A 14,731-nucleotide genomic window follows, 5' to 3' on the forward strand; every position below is an offset into this window, starting at 1 on the left:
GAGGAATCCTCTCCCCCAACTCTGATTTTGCATTTATCTTTGCAGTGACTTTAACCCCAAGTTACTAGTTTAACGTTATTGTAGGCAGATATGCACGATGTTTTCGTTAACATATCAATAGTGGCCAATATTTGATAAAAATCAATCTTGGTCAATGTTACGGGGCAATATTTAGACTTTAGTCAGTATTCAAACTTTGCAGCACCGGACCATAAGAAGCAACTGCCTAAGTAATATAGATGATTGCATTGGACGATTAGCCATTTTCTGTCGTGGAGGATGAGCGATTTCATTGGCTTATTCACCGCTTGTAAAAGGACTCGGGCTCGAGGGTTAGCTAGCAGTGTTGGGCATTTCAGGTCCAGAAAGTAAAAATCCAGACCAAGATTCTGTTTCTATCAACAATTTGTAGTTTCTTGACCTGAAATGGCCAACACTGTTAGCCAGTTATCGATATGTGTGATATTGGATAAAGATATTTCGGTTATTAGTTTTGGTCAAAATTTCCTCATCAGTGCACATTATCAGGTACATATTTACTGATAGTGATCAAGTAGCTAATCAAGGGCTGGGAATTGCCTGGGAAGCTTATCCATCAAGCCTCACTCCTGAACCTGATGCCTTTTGGCCTGAATCCCAGGGCATCAAGGTAAATGTCCTTTGTGCAAAAAGACACCTGACTTTACATGTGTCACGGTACCAGTTTAGTGTGTTTTAGTGCAGCAGGCCATTGAGGTCGATGCTGATGCATACTGATTAGCCAGTGTTTCCAAAACATTAGCGATCTCTGCCGTAAAAGGTCACGCACGTTTTGTGCGTGAAGGGGGCTTCTCAGATCCACATTTAAAATTAAATTTTAAGGGAAAACCAGCCAAATGACATTAAATATATCGTAAAAATACAGAAATACTAGAAATCTGTAAACTCCGCAGCCTGTGTTTTGGTGTTTTTCCTTAGGCCGTTCTGTGTTGTCCTGGCTTATTTCACTGTATACAGTTGGATGAGCTCATCTCAGGATGCAGGGGAAAGTAACATTAGAGCCTGTGAATCATATGTCACTTTGTTTATGTTATGTTGGAAGCCTGTGTTTATTTAATAAATCCGTTCCCATTTACCTAGTTGGCAAACCCTTTCTCTGTCTTGGTTCCCGACCCCTCGCCCTCTGCAGAGCACAGAGGAGGAGCTTTTCCTGAAGGCCGTGTCACTCTGTCACACGGTGCAGATCAACTACGAAGAGCCGGATTGTGTCCGCGACTCCTTCCACCACGCCAATGGTGTCTCGTTGCAGATGGAGTACTACGCCTCATCCCCAGACGAGAAGGCGCTGGTGGAGGCCATGAAGAGGTGGGGCTGCACCTGCAGGCCACGCCCCTGTTGCCTGGCAACCAAAAATAGCCACGCCCCTCTTCCCACGTACCTTGAAGCCTGGCTAGCCTATAAATCATCCCTTCAGTTTGAGGCTACAGCAATTCTCCGAAATTAAAGACCTTACCTGCCGTAAACTGCAGAGTGCAGATGTGTTAAGATGAACATCTAGGAAAAATACTGGAGGTTCATTCACTCCATCTGTCGCTTAGAGTTACCCAGACCAGGATTGATGGTGATATCCTCTCAGTCCTCACAGTTATAATAGAAGCACGGAAATGGGTACAGTATGTAATAACAGTCCTTTTAATAGGTCAGTGTTAATTAATCACGTAGCGTGATTCCACAAGCAGGGTCATGACTCATTCATTTATTAATAGCTTAATCACAGTCTGACTGCATTTGTTCGGTTTACCACCACAGAATGGGCGTTGCCTTCACTGGGAACAATGGGGAAATCATGGAAATCAAGACGTTTGGTAAATCAGAGAGGTATGCCCCCCCCCACATTAATTTGTTATGGGGTGTATTCTTGCAGCCCCTTTCCTGAAAGGTACATATGTTGAATGTTTCTGGTTAATGTATACCTGAGTTTTTACCGTGATTCTGGTATTTTTCAAGAACTTTTGAATAAGAGAAAAGTTTAGAAAACAACAATTGAAATACAGAACAATGGAATAATAAAGGAAGAAAATAGTGTACCACTCAACAAGATCACACAGGGTCACAGCTACATGGGTCTAGATTGAGGCTAACTCCTCCTCAAACAGGTCTGTAATGTCTCTGTGTGACTTAAATGACAAGAATGTACCTTTTAGAAATTAGAATCCCTCTTAAATTGCAGATATAAGCTGCTGCACGTTTTAGAGTTTGACGCAAACCGAAGGAGGATGAGCGTCATATTACAGACGCCGACAGGTAAAGGGGATTCGGAGCGAGCCTCTTTTTCTTACTCTGCATCCGTCTAACCGGGGGCGGCTCTCTTTCCTTACCTGGCGACTCGCTCTTTCAGGCGAGAAGGTGCTGTTTACTAAAGGAGCCGAGTCGTCCATCTTCCCTCACGCCAAATCCGGCGAGGTGGACAAGACCCGTCTGCACGTAGACGAGTTCGCTCTGGTGAGTCGGGGGTGGGGGGGCCTCATCCCGATCTGCTTCTGTCACGTCCCCGCACATCCAGTCGCTCCCCCAGGAACACCCTGACTTTCTGATAACCCTGAGCTTCCTTGCAAAGTTATGCAAGTGCAGTGAAAACCGCTTATATTAATCAACTTCTTGTATGGATCAAGAAGCTTGGGACAGAATCATTCTTGTACAAATACTGTTTAAATAATTAGCTTATAGTAATCAAGTAGTCCGCTTACATTGTTCATTAGCGATCTTTTTAAACATGACATCATATGGAATTGCTGCTGCATTTTTATTTTTTATTTATTTATTTTTTTTACTTTGATAGCCCTACTTTGCCTTACGGTAACCCATCCGCTTCTGGCTAGTTAGGCTACCTGAGGCTAATGCTTTGTGCACAGAAAACAACAGGAAAAAGATTTCCCTCAATGACAAATATAGACTCATTGAAGCTTATGATAAACTGCCAAAAACGAGACACCGAAATGCAGCAGCGAATCTACAATAAGCTACATTTCATGTACAGTACTGTGCTGTATTATACCGTATATGAAGTATACTGAGTTCAATAATTTCATTTGTACAGTACTGTCGTTTTGAAACAGCTGTAGCGTATTTTGAAATTAAGAAAATTAAGTAGCGGCACTGTCCATTTTATTATCTTATATCTTATATCTGCCTGAAACATAAAGAAGAAAAAAAAAAATCAGTTATAATGATCATCTGCATATAGTGATCAATTTTGCCCAGACAGACAGGATTACTGTAAGCGGTTTCCACTGTCTGTGCTTTTCACTCATCATCCCCGAGAACCATGCTGTAGTCTGTGTCGTGTTTGGTAAATTTATTTCCCTATTACTAGGGAATTGCATCTCTGAAATGTTCATATTGTGTGCATATGAGTGTCCTGTGATGGACTGGCATGTCACTAAAAATAGGTACATCGTCAGTGTAGGACTACAAAAGGATTTATGGTCACTGTGACCCTGTACTAGATAAATTACTGGAAGATGGGTGGGTGGATGCATGCGTGCGTGCGTGCGTGGGTGGGTGGATGCATGCGTGCGTGGGTGGGTGGATGCATGCATACTGGTTGTTATAAATGAAATTCCCAATTGCTGGAGGTTCTGACATGCTGTGCTTGGCTACTCTCTGTCCAAATGAGCCCAAATCCCTCATGTGCCTTCTGGTCTGTGTTCTCAGAAAGGCCTGAGGACCCTGGTGGTGGCCTGCCGGCGCTTCAGCGCCGCCGAGTATGAGGAAGTGGACCGGCGCCTCCACGAGGCCCGCACGGCGCTGCAGCAGCGCGAGGAGCGCCTGGCCGAGGTCTTCAGCTTCATCGAGAAGGACCTCGAGCTGCTGGGGGCCACCGGCGTAGAGGACAAGTAGGTTGACGCGAAGCTGCGCGGCGAAGCTGCGCGGCGAAGCTGCGCGACGTCCTGTGCGACGTCCTGTGCGACGTGGCTGCACAGTCAGCACCGCGATGCTCCAGCTGCATCCTCACACGTAGAGTAGCTTGATGCAATAGAGCGCAGTCTGCCTGAAACGGCAAGAACGTTATTTCCTTTATTTACTGCTGTTTGAGCCTCGCCTGTGTCACCAGCCGTCTGACAGGGTGTAGCTGACATCGTTCCCCTTCTGAGTAATCGCTTCGCAGTGACTGATAGCTGGTTATTGCTCAATTTTTTTTTTTCCGTTGTAGTGCCATGTGACATTTAAGGCTTTGGCATGTGGTGCATTGTGGGCCGTCAACTGACACAGAATTAGGTTTAGTGAAACCTCCCCCTCTCACTCACCCTGGCCGTGGTCTGGACGCTGCCAAGACTGGCCCCCCGACTCCAGGTCAGGAGATGAGATCATCCCCAGTGGTGCACTGGATCTGACAGCAGGGACTGAGTCATTTCAGCTCCCTGGGTGGCTTGTCCACTCTGAACCCTTCGCCGATAATCCACTTTGGGTCACCGGTGTGAGTCATCGTTCTTGATTGGCTGGTGGCTTGCTGTGAAAGACTGCAGAGAAGCACTCATGAGTCGGTGCTTGGGGGTGGGGCGTGAACTTAAACCCACTCCCCACCCTTCACCCCCAAATATGGAACAGCATTAATCCCCTTCATGTACGCGTATCTTCCTGTTTTCTTTTCTTGGCCTTGATGGCCTGCGACTTCATAGACCAAGTGCACTGCGTCTTCCTGTGTTTCGTCTTTCTTTTGAGGTCGATCCAAAGCACATTTTCCGAGGTTGCTCTTTAGAGCAGGGGTTGGGGGCGGGGGGTAACTCTTTCGTTTTGAGGTGGCCAGTGTCTCGCTGGAGTCGTCTCTGGGCGGGGGCCATTTCCAGATGAAACCACTGTGTTTATTGAACTGTGAAACCGAGGGCTTCCTGAGAAAGGGGTTAATGAGTTGTTGACTTGGCTGACCTCCGGGGGGGGGGGGGGGGGTATGCGACGTCATGCTGAGTGTCACCGCACCCACTGCAGGCTACAGGAGAAGGTGCAGGAGACTATCGAGGCACTGCGACTGGCTGGCATCAAGGTGTGGGTGTTGACTGGAGACAAACATGAGACTGCGGTGAGCGTCAGCCTCTCCTGCGGACACTTTCACAGAACCATGAACATCCTGGAACTGGTGCAGCAGAAGTCGGACAGTGAATGCGCGGAGCAGCTGCGGCAGCTGGCCAGGAGGTAGGCCAAGGGCCAAGGCCCCCCCCCCCTTGCTCTACCCTCCCAACTTCAGTTAAGTCAGCTGCAGGACTCGAAGGCTATCGCCACCAGTGTGGGAAAATAGCCAAAAACTACAAATAAATAAATAATTGCCTCACAGCTTTGCTCAAACTTTGCAAGTTAAATGATGCATATCCTATACTCCAGGGAAGATGGTCAGAATTCTTCTATTAGGATGGTATGTTATGGATATTTGGATATTGGGATTGCCCTCATTCCTTTGGGTGGGCAAAAACTGATCTAAAAATGTGCTTTATACAGTAAAGGACCATATAATTTGATGTAGGGCCAGAATAGAAATACTGAGACAAACTGTGAAATAAAAATATATTTATTTACAGTATTGCTGGGAAAATTTAGTTTGATCTTTGCAGTCCTTCATACTAAATTATGTGTATATATATAGACACACCTACATACCCGTATATACATACACACAGCAGAAAAAATTGAGACCACAGCACGATTTTTTATTTCAATCATTTCTCAATTCATGGGTGTGCATCTGAATAATTTTTTTTTGCAAACTTCAGCCTGGTTCTTCTCTGTTTCTCATTAATGAAGGACTCCTTCCTTGCTTTGTGGGACTTATACGAACTGTCCTAGCAGAGCACTTCATACCGGCATTTAATGTTTCTCACTCCTTTTAAAGGTGACTTCAGTTCATGAGAAACTGTCAGATAGGTTAACGGTCATCTCTGGCATTAGAAAGTTGCTTCCGCCGCCCCTTTACCTGGCTGGTTTCTGGTCGTTCCCAGTGTCTCCTGCTTCACCTTATTCTTGTGCTGCTGTCTTAGAAATTTTGAACCAGTTTGAAATCAGCGTAGCCTTGAGCCAGCAGAACCAGGATTAAACCAGGATTTAAAAATGCAGATTTGGTTAAAATACAGAGTGGTAAAGTTTTTCCACAGATGTATGTACAAAATATTTGTATATTTGTAACACCGCAAATAAGAGGTCTTTATCATAAGCTTTTTGCCGTTGGCCTTCATCATGCCAAACGGCATCACCTTAACATCCTGCTGAAAGCTGAACGCTAAACGTGTCGTGTTCGATGGGGAACGCGAGCTCTGCCAGCAATGGCGTCCGTCGTCGGTGCTGGGATAGCGACGCACCATCTGAATAAAACATGGGCCATCGACCCGATCGGACCTGCGACAGAATTTTATGTGGAGGAAGCCCATGAGTCGACGACTTTGAGGAATCGACCGACCCCCGGTGAAACCTGAGCGCGGCCCCTCCCCCGCACGCCTGCACGCAAACGCGTACACACCCGTCAGTAAAGTGCCCCCCCCCCCCCCCCTTTCCACAGGATCCGGGAAGACCACGTGATTCAACACGGCCTGGTTGTGGATGGCGCCAGCCTGTCGCTGGCTCTACGGCAGCACGAGCGCCTCTTCATGGACGTGTGCCGCAGCTGCTCGGCTGTACTCTGCTGCCGCATGGCACCCCTGCAGAAAGCCAAGGTGAGGCCGCCCTCCTACACTCTACTGAAGACACTCATCATTTAGGGATTGCTTTTACTGATACTACTTCACATCAATAAAGCTTTTTCACTGACAATTCTGGTACTGCACTTACAGCTAAAGGGCCTCGAACCTACAATCTACCACTACCCAGTCTCTTCCCTTTAATCTTAAACTCCACACCAAATCCTCCCCATAGTGCTCCCTAGTTTAAATTCTCCTGCACTGTAACGAATAGGACGCTAAACGCATTACAGCATGTAAATATAATCGTATTTTGCCGTAGTGCCATTTAGGGACGGCTGATGTCTCCCCTGTGCCATTTAGCCTGGTGAGTTATGGCGGCCTTTAGAAGGGTTCGAGCGGACGCTAAGGCTAACAGCTGTCGCTATTAATTTGACAGGTCGTGCGGCTGATAAAGACCTGCCCAGAGAAGCCCATCACGTTAGCCGTCGGAGACGGAGCCAATGATGTCAGCATGATTCAGGAGGCCAACGTCGGCATCGGTAACCACAGAACCAAATGAAATTAACGGCTTCCTTTGAACGTCTGTGTTTAAGGTTTATTGCCTTCCATTTCTGCTTTAATATGAAAGAACTCCATGTCCAAATCTGATTTATTTTTACTCTTTGAGACCAGATGTCCTTTTAAAGGTGGCATTTAGTGGACCTGTTGCAGCATGCAGAAATGAGTTTTGGGATTGCAGTGATGATAATTATGTCAAGGGATCTGACCAAAATCTGAAGTAATCATTCCATCCCACTTGTTCAACATCAGAATAATATAGGAGCACTAAGTGTCTTCAACAATCTATTAAAAATTTACTTCTAACTTTATTAGTGTGTTACTCATTTTTATAACCTGTGATGCGTCTTTTTAGTTTGTCGGTGCATATTTTTAGACATAACCGTTGCAAATTTATTTCTGAAGGGCTCTAAAATCAGAGACCTGTTTTAAATACAAATAAATATATAATGATAATTTTTGTTAAGTTTGTATGTCACACTAGTGTGCGTTTCAGTGCAGCTATAGGTAAATGTTCACTATTAACGGTCTCATTTCACCTCCTGTCTTATCTTGTGTCTTGAATTAATTTATTTATCGTTTGCTTCCCTACATATACCTTGATTCAGATGAGTGTTTTATCGTAACGTTCTGGGCTATTGAGGGGGAAAAAAAATACTCAAGTTTGTAATGTTGTTTTTCATATACGGGTTCAAAATGTACATTTTGAGTGATTACCTTCTGCCATTGACACCTCTTATTGGGGTCAGAACAGCGGAGTTGGGCCTCATGCATCTACTAAGAGGGTTAATATTGCGACAGTGTCTGGCTGAGTTTCAAGAATTGATCTATTGAATTAAATTCTTTTCAGGCATCATGGGCAAAGAGGGGAGACAAGCTGTGCGAAACAGTGACTATGCAATAGCGAGGTTTAGGTTCCTTGCCAAATTACTCCTGGTCCACGGCCACTTCTACTATATTAGAATAGCAACCCTTGTACAGTACTTTTTCTACAAGGTAAGTTCAAGAAACTTCTCACGTTGATGATGATTTAAAAAATTTGTTCTCAGCACTGAATATGTATATTCTTTACCTGAGTAAATGTCAATTCATCTTTTTTTGTCTTTCTTTTAGAATGTGTGTTTTATCACTCCCCAGTTTTTGTACCAGTTCTTCTGTCTGTTTTCACAACAAGTAAGTTGTGTCTGTTCCGTCTGCTGTTTCTGTTCGCTGTCCTGTTTCTGTGTGAGCTGTTAATTGCTGACTGTAGACCCCTGATCCCCAGCTATGAATGCCACCATTGGGTGTAAGGTCTGTGAATGGAAAAGAGGCTCAACATTCACTTTCACTTGGAATCATTTGATTGTGGGCTTGGCTAGGAGTTGGGACTTCCCTCCGTCGTGTCATATGTCACGGTCGTCAGTGATGCTATTGGTTTCTCATGTCGCCACAGCGACTGACAAGCCCTTCCTGTCTCCGATCCTCAGACGCTGTACGACAGTGTTTATCTGACCCTGTACAATATCTGCTTCACGTCTCTGCCCGTCCTGGTGTACAGCCTCTTTGAGCAGCTGGTTCACCCACACGTGCTGCAGAACAAGCCAGGTCTGTACAGGTAAGACAAGCCGTTCCCCTGCCCCCACCATAGGGGACACTAAATGTAATATCTCACTAATAGGCATGTGATGAAGACCTTGCGCAGAAATTGGTATGCAACAGAAAATATCATCTGCTCTTCACGTATTTATCGGCCCTTATATTATATGAATGTGGGTAAAATGGTTTCTCAGACAGGGCTAGCTAGCAGCATTGACGTTTCGGCACCAGACTGTAACTTAATAGCTGTTTCGTTCTTGTGCTGTTATTGTATTTAAGCTGAATTGCTACATTCAGAGCTTGTCATTTGTAAAGTTTTGTGTCATTTTGCATAAAAGTGAGTAACTAACACTCTTCATTTTCCTCCTCCCCCACCGACAGAGACATCAGTAAAAATTCCCTCCTGTCCTTCAGAACCTTCCTGTACTGGACACTGCTGGGGTTTTTTCACGCCTTTGTTTTCTTTTTTGGCTCCTACATCCTAATGGGCGAGGACACCTCCCTCATGGGCAACGGGCAGGTGCGTACGGGGCATACCATGTCAAGTTGGGGGGGGGGGGGGGGGTGTGCTCAACTGCATTCGAAGTCCCCACCCAACAGCAGTCTCCTGTGTGCTCTGTGGATTGATGAACTCCTTGTAGCAGCTTAATAGTTGGTGACTCTGGGATGTTATGGCTCCCTGTGCATCTGCTCCGAGGCCTCCATCAGTTAGGCTGACAGCCGGACAGGGCGCCCCCTATGATACAGTAGTTCTGTCCAGGAAGAGAATAACTATATTCACCAGGATGAGCAGGATTGACAGGGCTTGCCTAGTGTTTAAAGCACTTAGCCTGAGTTGGTGCCTTGTTCATTGTGGGCAGGACTGCAGTCCAGGCATTCCCAGTGTATGTATATATATATATAACCCCCCCCCCCCCGTATTTATCTCTTCTGGTGGGACACTGAGATGCCTGTAACTTAAGCCTTATGATTCAAATCGCGGCAGTCCCCTAAAATGATGATTCATGGTTATGTTCTATAAAAGTGAACCTGGAAGAGTCGCAGGGATTGTAAAAAGCGAGGCTGTAGAACTCGCAGTGAGCAGGGCGATGATGATCTGCTGTAAGGGTGCTAAAGCCTCTGGTGGAGGCCTCATCTCCCCAGCCGATGGCCTCATCCCCCCAGCCGCTGACTGTCGGATTTTGTGCTGTAGAACCAGGTGAATCGCAGCTGACCTGAGTGGCAGATGCGCATGAGCTAATCCACCTGTTTGGAAGGTAGCATTTGCAGAGTTTTCTGGATGAGTGCTGTGCGTGTGTGTGTGTGTGTGTGTGTGTGTGTGTACGGGTGCATGTGTTTTTATACATTTTTAATCCCAGTTTAAAGGGTAGCTCCTGCTGGGAGATCTTCCCCTGGGTTGTGCTGGCTGAATCTTGTGTTCAGGGTGTGTTAAGGCTGTGTTCAGGCACTCACTGTTTCATGCCTCTCGTCTGTTCTTTTGATTTTTGTATTTTTTTTTTCTTTTTGTTATTTTTTTTTCATTTCTCCTCCTCTTCACGCTGTGCATGCCTGCAGATTTTGAGAGCCAACAGGCAACTGGTAAGAGTTGACTGTGTTAGATTAGATATATGGTCTGGGTCTATTACCTGACATCATATCTTTAATCTTTTCTGTCTTGTTTTATTCTATCCTGTTTTATTCTACTGTTTTCTTATATTGTACTCTGTGCAGTATTAGTTTGATATTAATTTTTCTCTGCAGCCAGTTGTTTAATTATACTTGAAAGTAGGGGACAATATTTGACTACCAAGTGCTCTGTCTTAGTCTCTGTTAACTGACTGACATTATTCAAGAGCTTTATTAGGTGTCCACTTCTGTCACGTGTGTGTGTGTGTGTGTGTGTAATGTGTATATATTACATTGTGGGGACATTTGGGTCCCCACAATGTGATGATAATTTTGATATTGTGGGGACCATTTTTTTCGGTCCCCACAAGGGGAAACTCAGTTTTATAAAAATCTGTAATTGCAGTCAAAACACCTATTTTTTTGTTTGGGTACTTATGATTAAGGTTAGGGCTGGGTACGGGTTAAGGTTGTGATTAGGGTTTTTCCCGCGGAAATTAGATGGTCCCCACAAAGAATGCGTGCGTGCATACGTCTTCACTGTACTTGGCCTCAGCACAGTTACGCTGAATGGAGCAATGTGTGTTTATGTTTTTAGATGTTTGGAAACTGGACATTTGGCACCCTCGTGTTCACTGTGATGGTCATTACTGTTACGCTGAAGGTAAGCGCATTTCAACTTATCCATCACATACAGAAAAGCAGTGTGTGTCGTGGTGGGGACACTGATTAGCCTGTGTATCGTGGGGACACTGATTAGCCTGTGTATTGTAAGTATATCGTGCCAAATATCACCACACACACCCAAGAATGTTTCAGCGGCAGAGAGTAAAACTCTGGGTGTTTAAAATAAAATATATGCCAAGTTGTCTTTAGTATTCATGGGAACTATTTTATTATATCAGTGAGGCATTTCAAATAGCCTGACAAAAGCTGTGCAATGTGTGAATATATTACATTGTTTAAACGCCAGCCGACCTTGTGCTGTGACCCACAAACCGTCTCTCACCTGTATATATGTCTGTGTGTCTCATGGAGAGCAAGATTGTCTTTCACCATCTCCTCACGGGGATCAGTAAAGTTCTGTCTTATTCTAAAGGTGCAGTTGTGGTTTGATTTGTAGCTAAGATATGGTATATGGAGTAGAGAAAGTGATGTTTATCTCGCATTTAATTTTAGAAAGAGTCTATCGTTGAGATATGGATAATAAAACCTTCCCTTTTTTGCTATTCCTGCTACGACGACGAGAAACGACAGTCTGCTCTTATTTCACCTTTTCTTTTATCTGTCCATTCACTCCTGTTGCCGTCCCCCTTGCAGCTGGCTTTGGAGACTCATTTCTGGACGTGGATGAATCACTTTGTGACCTGGGGCTCCATCGCTTTCTACTTCATCTTCTCTCTCTTCTACGGGGGAATCATATGGTGAGTCTGTGTGGTGTTGCAGGAATGGCCGCTGCCGCCGGTACTGAAGGCTAACGTTGTTTGTATTAATTCTGAAGGATAAATGGCACGCTGCAGTGACAGATGAACGGAAGCGTGTAGCTTGAATGAACAGAATCGATTGATTCCGCAAAGGTCCCGTGCGCTGTTTTTCCAATTAACTTTATAGCGCCGCCGTATATTAAATGTGTGTTTTAATGACCTTTTCATCCATTTAAAAGTGTTGGGATTCTCCTCTGCAGAGTTTACAGGGCATTTCATTACAGAACTGCACATATCCCACAGCCTTTGATTCCAGCCGGCCTTCGGGGTGTCTTTGGGCTTTGTGGGATGCGGTAGAAAGGCTGATTGTCTGATTCCCCCCCCCCCCAGGCCGTTCCTGCACACGCAGGACATGTACTTCGTCTTCGTACAGCTGCTTTCCAGCGGCTCAGCCTGGTTCGCCATAATCATCGTCGTCATCACGTGCCTGTTCCCGGACATGGTCAAGAAGGTTTTCTACCGACACCTGCGGCCCACCAGCACCCAGAAATCCCAGGTAGGTCACCCGGCAGGGCCTCTCTATGCCGTCACGAAGCTGGAATGAAGCCACGCCTTGCCGCCTTTTAACGGGCTGTCAGCTGAGATGGAATCTAACCGCACGATGGATACGATGGCTGAAGCACTGCTTCTGCGGGACGTCATCCGTGCAGCCGAGTCCCACAGAGATGCTTTTGGCTTCACTAAAGCCATTGAAGAGCTGCATGTCTCTCACACTCACTGTATGCCATGACCTAGCAGCTGCTAACCTGCTTACTTAACGGCGTGTGAACGAACAAAGGTCTCCATACCCCCAAAGAGAGCCACCATACTTAAGATTAAGAATCCTGGAAGATGTCTTTAGCCTTCTATTTCAGGAAAATTGATTTGACGTGTCAGCTGGTAGGTGCCGTAGATAGCAGAGAAACCGGACAATGTGCTAAGATCAGACCACAATGTAGTGAAGAATTGGTTTTGGTTCTTGGTTGGTTTGAGCTGTAATTTACTTATTACTAAATGTATTGTGTGTGAAGACTTAATTTCATTGGATAAAATGTATGGATCAATTAATATTCATTAGCCTGACCCTGCCGCCGCCCTCCTGGTGTGTGTGAGTGAGCAGGATTTGTAACAAGCTGTGTGGGATGTGTCATAGTCCTTCACATCTAATGGTGGTCATGCTGCCGTTCAAGGCGCTCTGCCGCTAATCTGCAGGCTCCGGCGATTGTGCTGGGAATGTTTTCATACCCGTGTCTCAAAACATACTTGAGCTTCTTGAAATTAATGTTGATGAAACTCCTGTGAACTTAAGTCTATAAAGGTTAAAGGTTGGGAGATGTATTCTGTTGACATGTTGGTGGATGCAGTAGGTTCTTTGTTTTGTCTGTAGTCAGGTGGAAAGTCGACCATAGTTTGACTTCTTGGTGAGTGTTAGTCCTCTGAGTGCTTATCTTTCCTGTGGAACATTTCTCCTGCCTCTCACTGAAGAAGAGCTTGTCATCCTTCTCCAGCTGCTCCTTCCCACTGTCCGTTCTCCTGAAGGGTGTGTGTGCGTCTGCGTGGGTGCGTGTGTGTCTGTCTGTGTGTCTGTCTGTGTGTCTGTCTGTGTGTCTGTCTGTGTGTGTCTGTCTGTGTGTGTCTGTCTGTGTGCACGCACGTGTGTGTTTGTGTGTCTGTGTGTGTGTGTGCGCGTCTGTGTGCACGCACGTGTGTGTTTGTGTCTGTCTGTCTGTGTGTGTGCGTCTGTGTGCACGCACGTGTGTGTTTGTGTGTCTGTCTGTGTGTGTGCGTCTGTGTGCACGCACGTGTGTGTTTGTGTGTCTGTCTGTGTGTGTGCGTCTGTGTGCACGCACGTGTGTGTTTGTGTGTCTGTGTGTGTGTGTGTGCGTCTGTGTGCAGGCATGTGTGTGTTTGTGTGTGTGTGTGTGTCCCCCACCCAACTGACAGCTCGTGTGTCTTCTGACCCCCCCTCCCCGTTTGCTCTGTAGATGTATACCAACAGGGTCGTTATAGGCGACGACTTCATCGCTCTGCAGCCACTGTCCAGAGCCAAGAACCAGCTGGGCAGAATTAGGTAGAGTAGGACAAAGCGACGCGCGCAGCCGGCCCTGCATGTCGAGGGCAGACTAACCTTTAAGAGGGGAGGGGGGCACACTGTGGACCCAGGGCCAGTGCATGAGCAATGCCCTGCCCACTGTCGCAGCATGCTGCCCCTCCTCTGGCACGTATCTCTATGTCCACCCTCCTATGCAGCCTCACCGCCTCCCATGCTGGTCTGCACGCTGCTCCGAATTCCTTCCCATTCCACCCTCTCTGTCCCACACGGTCACCGTCCGGTGTCACTGGCATTCTGACTAACACCGTGGACCGTGCTCGTCCCGTCCGGCTGCGGCCCCCACCCGCTCGCCCGCCCGCCCCGCCTGCCTGCCGTCTCTTCACCGCCGCATCACTCATTCCAGCCGTCTCGCAGTGCCGTCCGTGTCGTGCTCGTGAGATGCATGCGTGTGTCGGCGCCGTCCCGGACCGTTACCAGCATGCCTGACGGCGTCCGAAAATCGATCGTTACTCGAAGCACTAAGAAGCATTCAGAAAGCATCCTCAGCTCCCATCGCCCGGCTTTTGCCGTCCCAAAGACCCGCAAGCCGTGGTGCTGGTTCTCGTTAGCGTGCGAGTTGCTAAGACGGGCGGGTCACAATTCCAATCCATTTAATCCAACGCCCAGCACAGTTTGATTCATATTCATTTCTAAAAGCCCTGGTAAATCATTTTCGATCACTAGTCGCCGAGCTTGTCTTGGCAAGCCGGTTGGCCTATATGCCTCGTTGAAGGAAATGGTAAATGTACTCCGGCGCTGAGAGCTTTCTGTATTCCTCCTTATGCAGACAAAAATCT

General features: G+C 46.4%; 1 protein-coding gene across 8 annotated transcripts in view; it reads left to right on the forward strand.

The window, feature by feature from the left end:
* atp11b (ATPase phospholipid transporting 11B) overlaps positions 1 to 14,731 on the forward strand; it is a 33,526-nt gene that overhangs the window by 10,359 nt on the left and 8,436 nt on the right. For 4 of the 8 annotated variants that reach the window (XM_023832899.2, XM_023832900.2, XM_023832902.2 and 1 more), the window contains exons 14-30: positions 1,169 to 1,344; positions 1,789 to 1,857; positions 2,210 to 2,283; positions 2,378 to 2,481; positions 3,694 to 3,875; positions 4,966 to 5,169; positions 6,521 to 6,674; positions 7,078 to 7,180; positions 8,050 to 8,195; positions 8,313 to 8,372; positions 8,666 to 8,793; positions 9,156 to 9,294; positions 10,329 to 10,352; positions 10,978 to 11,043; positions 11,700 to 11,803; positions 12,194 to 12,359; positions 13,828 to 13,913. In XM_023832899.2, the coding sequence (XP_023688667.1) occupies positions 1,169 to 1,344; positions 1,789 to 1,857; positions 2,210 to 2,283; positions 2,378 to 2,481; positions 3,694 to 3,875; positions 4,966 to 5,169; positions 6,521 to 6,674; positions 7,078 to 7,180; positions 8,050 to 8,195; positions 8,313 to 8,372; positions 8,666 to 8,793; positions 9,156 to 9,294; positions 10,329 to 10,352; positions 10,978 to 11,043; positions 11,700 to 11,803; positions 12,194 to 12,359; positions 13,828 to 13,913 (1,985 nt within the window). The remainder of the gene's footprint in view (positions 1 to 1,168; positions 1,345 to 1,788; positions 1,858 to 2,209; positions 2,284 to 2,377; positions 2,482 to 3,693; positions 3,876 to 4,965; positions 5,170 to 6,520; positions 6,675 to 7,077; positions 7,181 to 8,049; positions 8,196 to 8,312; positions 8,373 to 8,665; positions 8,794 to 9,155; positions 9,295 to 10,328; positions 10,353 to 10,977; positions 11,044 to 11,699; positions 11,804 to 12,193; positions 12,360 to 13,827; positions 13,914 to 14,731) is intronic. The other 4 variants (XM_023832896.2, XM_023832904.2, XM_023832903.2 and 1 more) reach the window with 2 other exon arrangements.

The sequence above is a fragment of the Paramormyrops kingsleyae genome, chromosome 21, assembly GCF_048594095.1.
Source record: "Paramormyrops kingsleyae isolate MSU_618 chromosome 21, PKINGS_0.4, whole genome shotgun sequence".
NCBI lineage: Eukaryota > Metazoa > Chordata > Actinopteri > Osteoglossiformes > Mormyridae > Paramormyrops > Paramormyrops kingsleyae.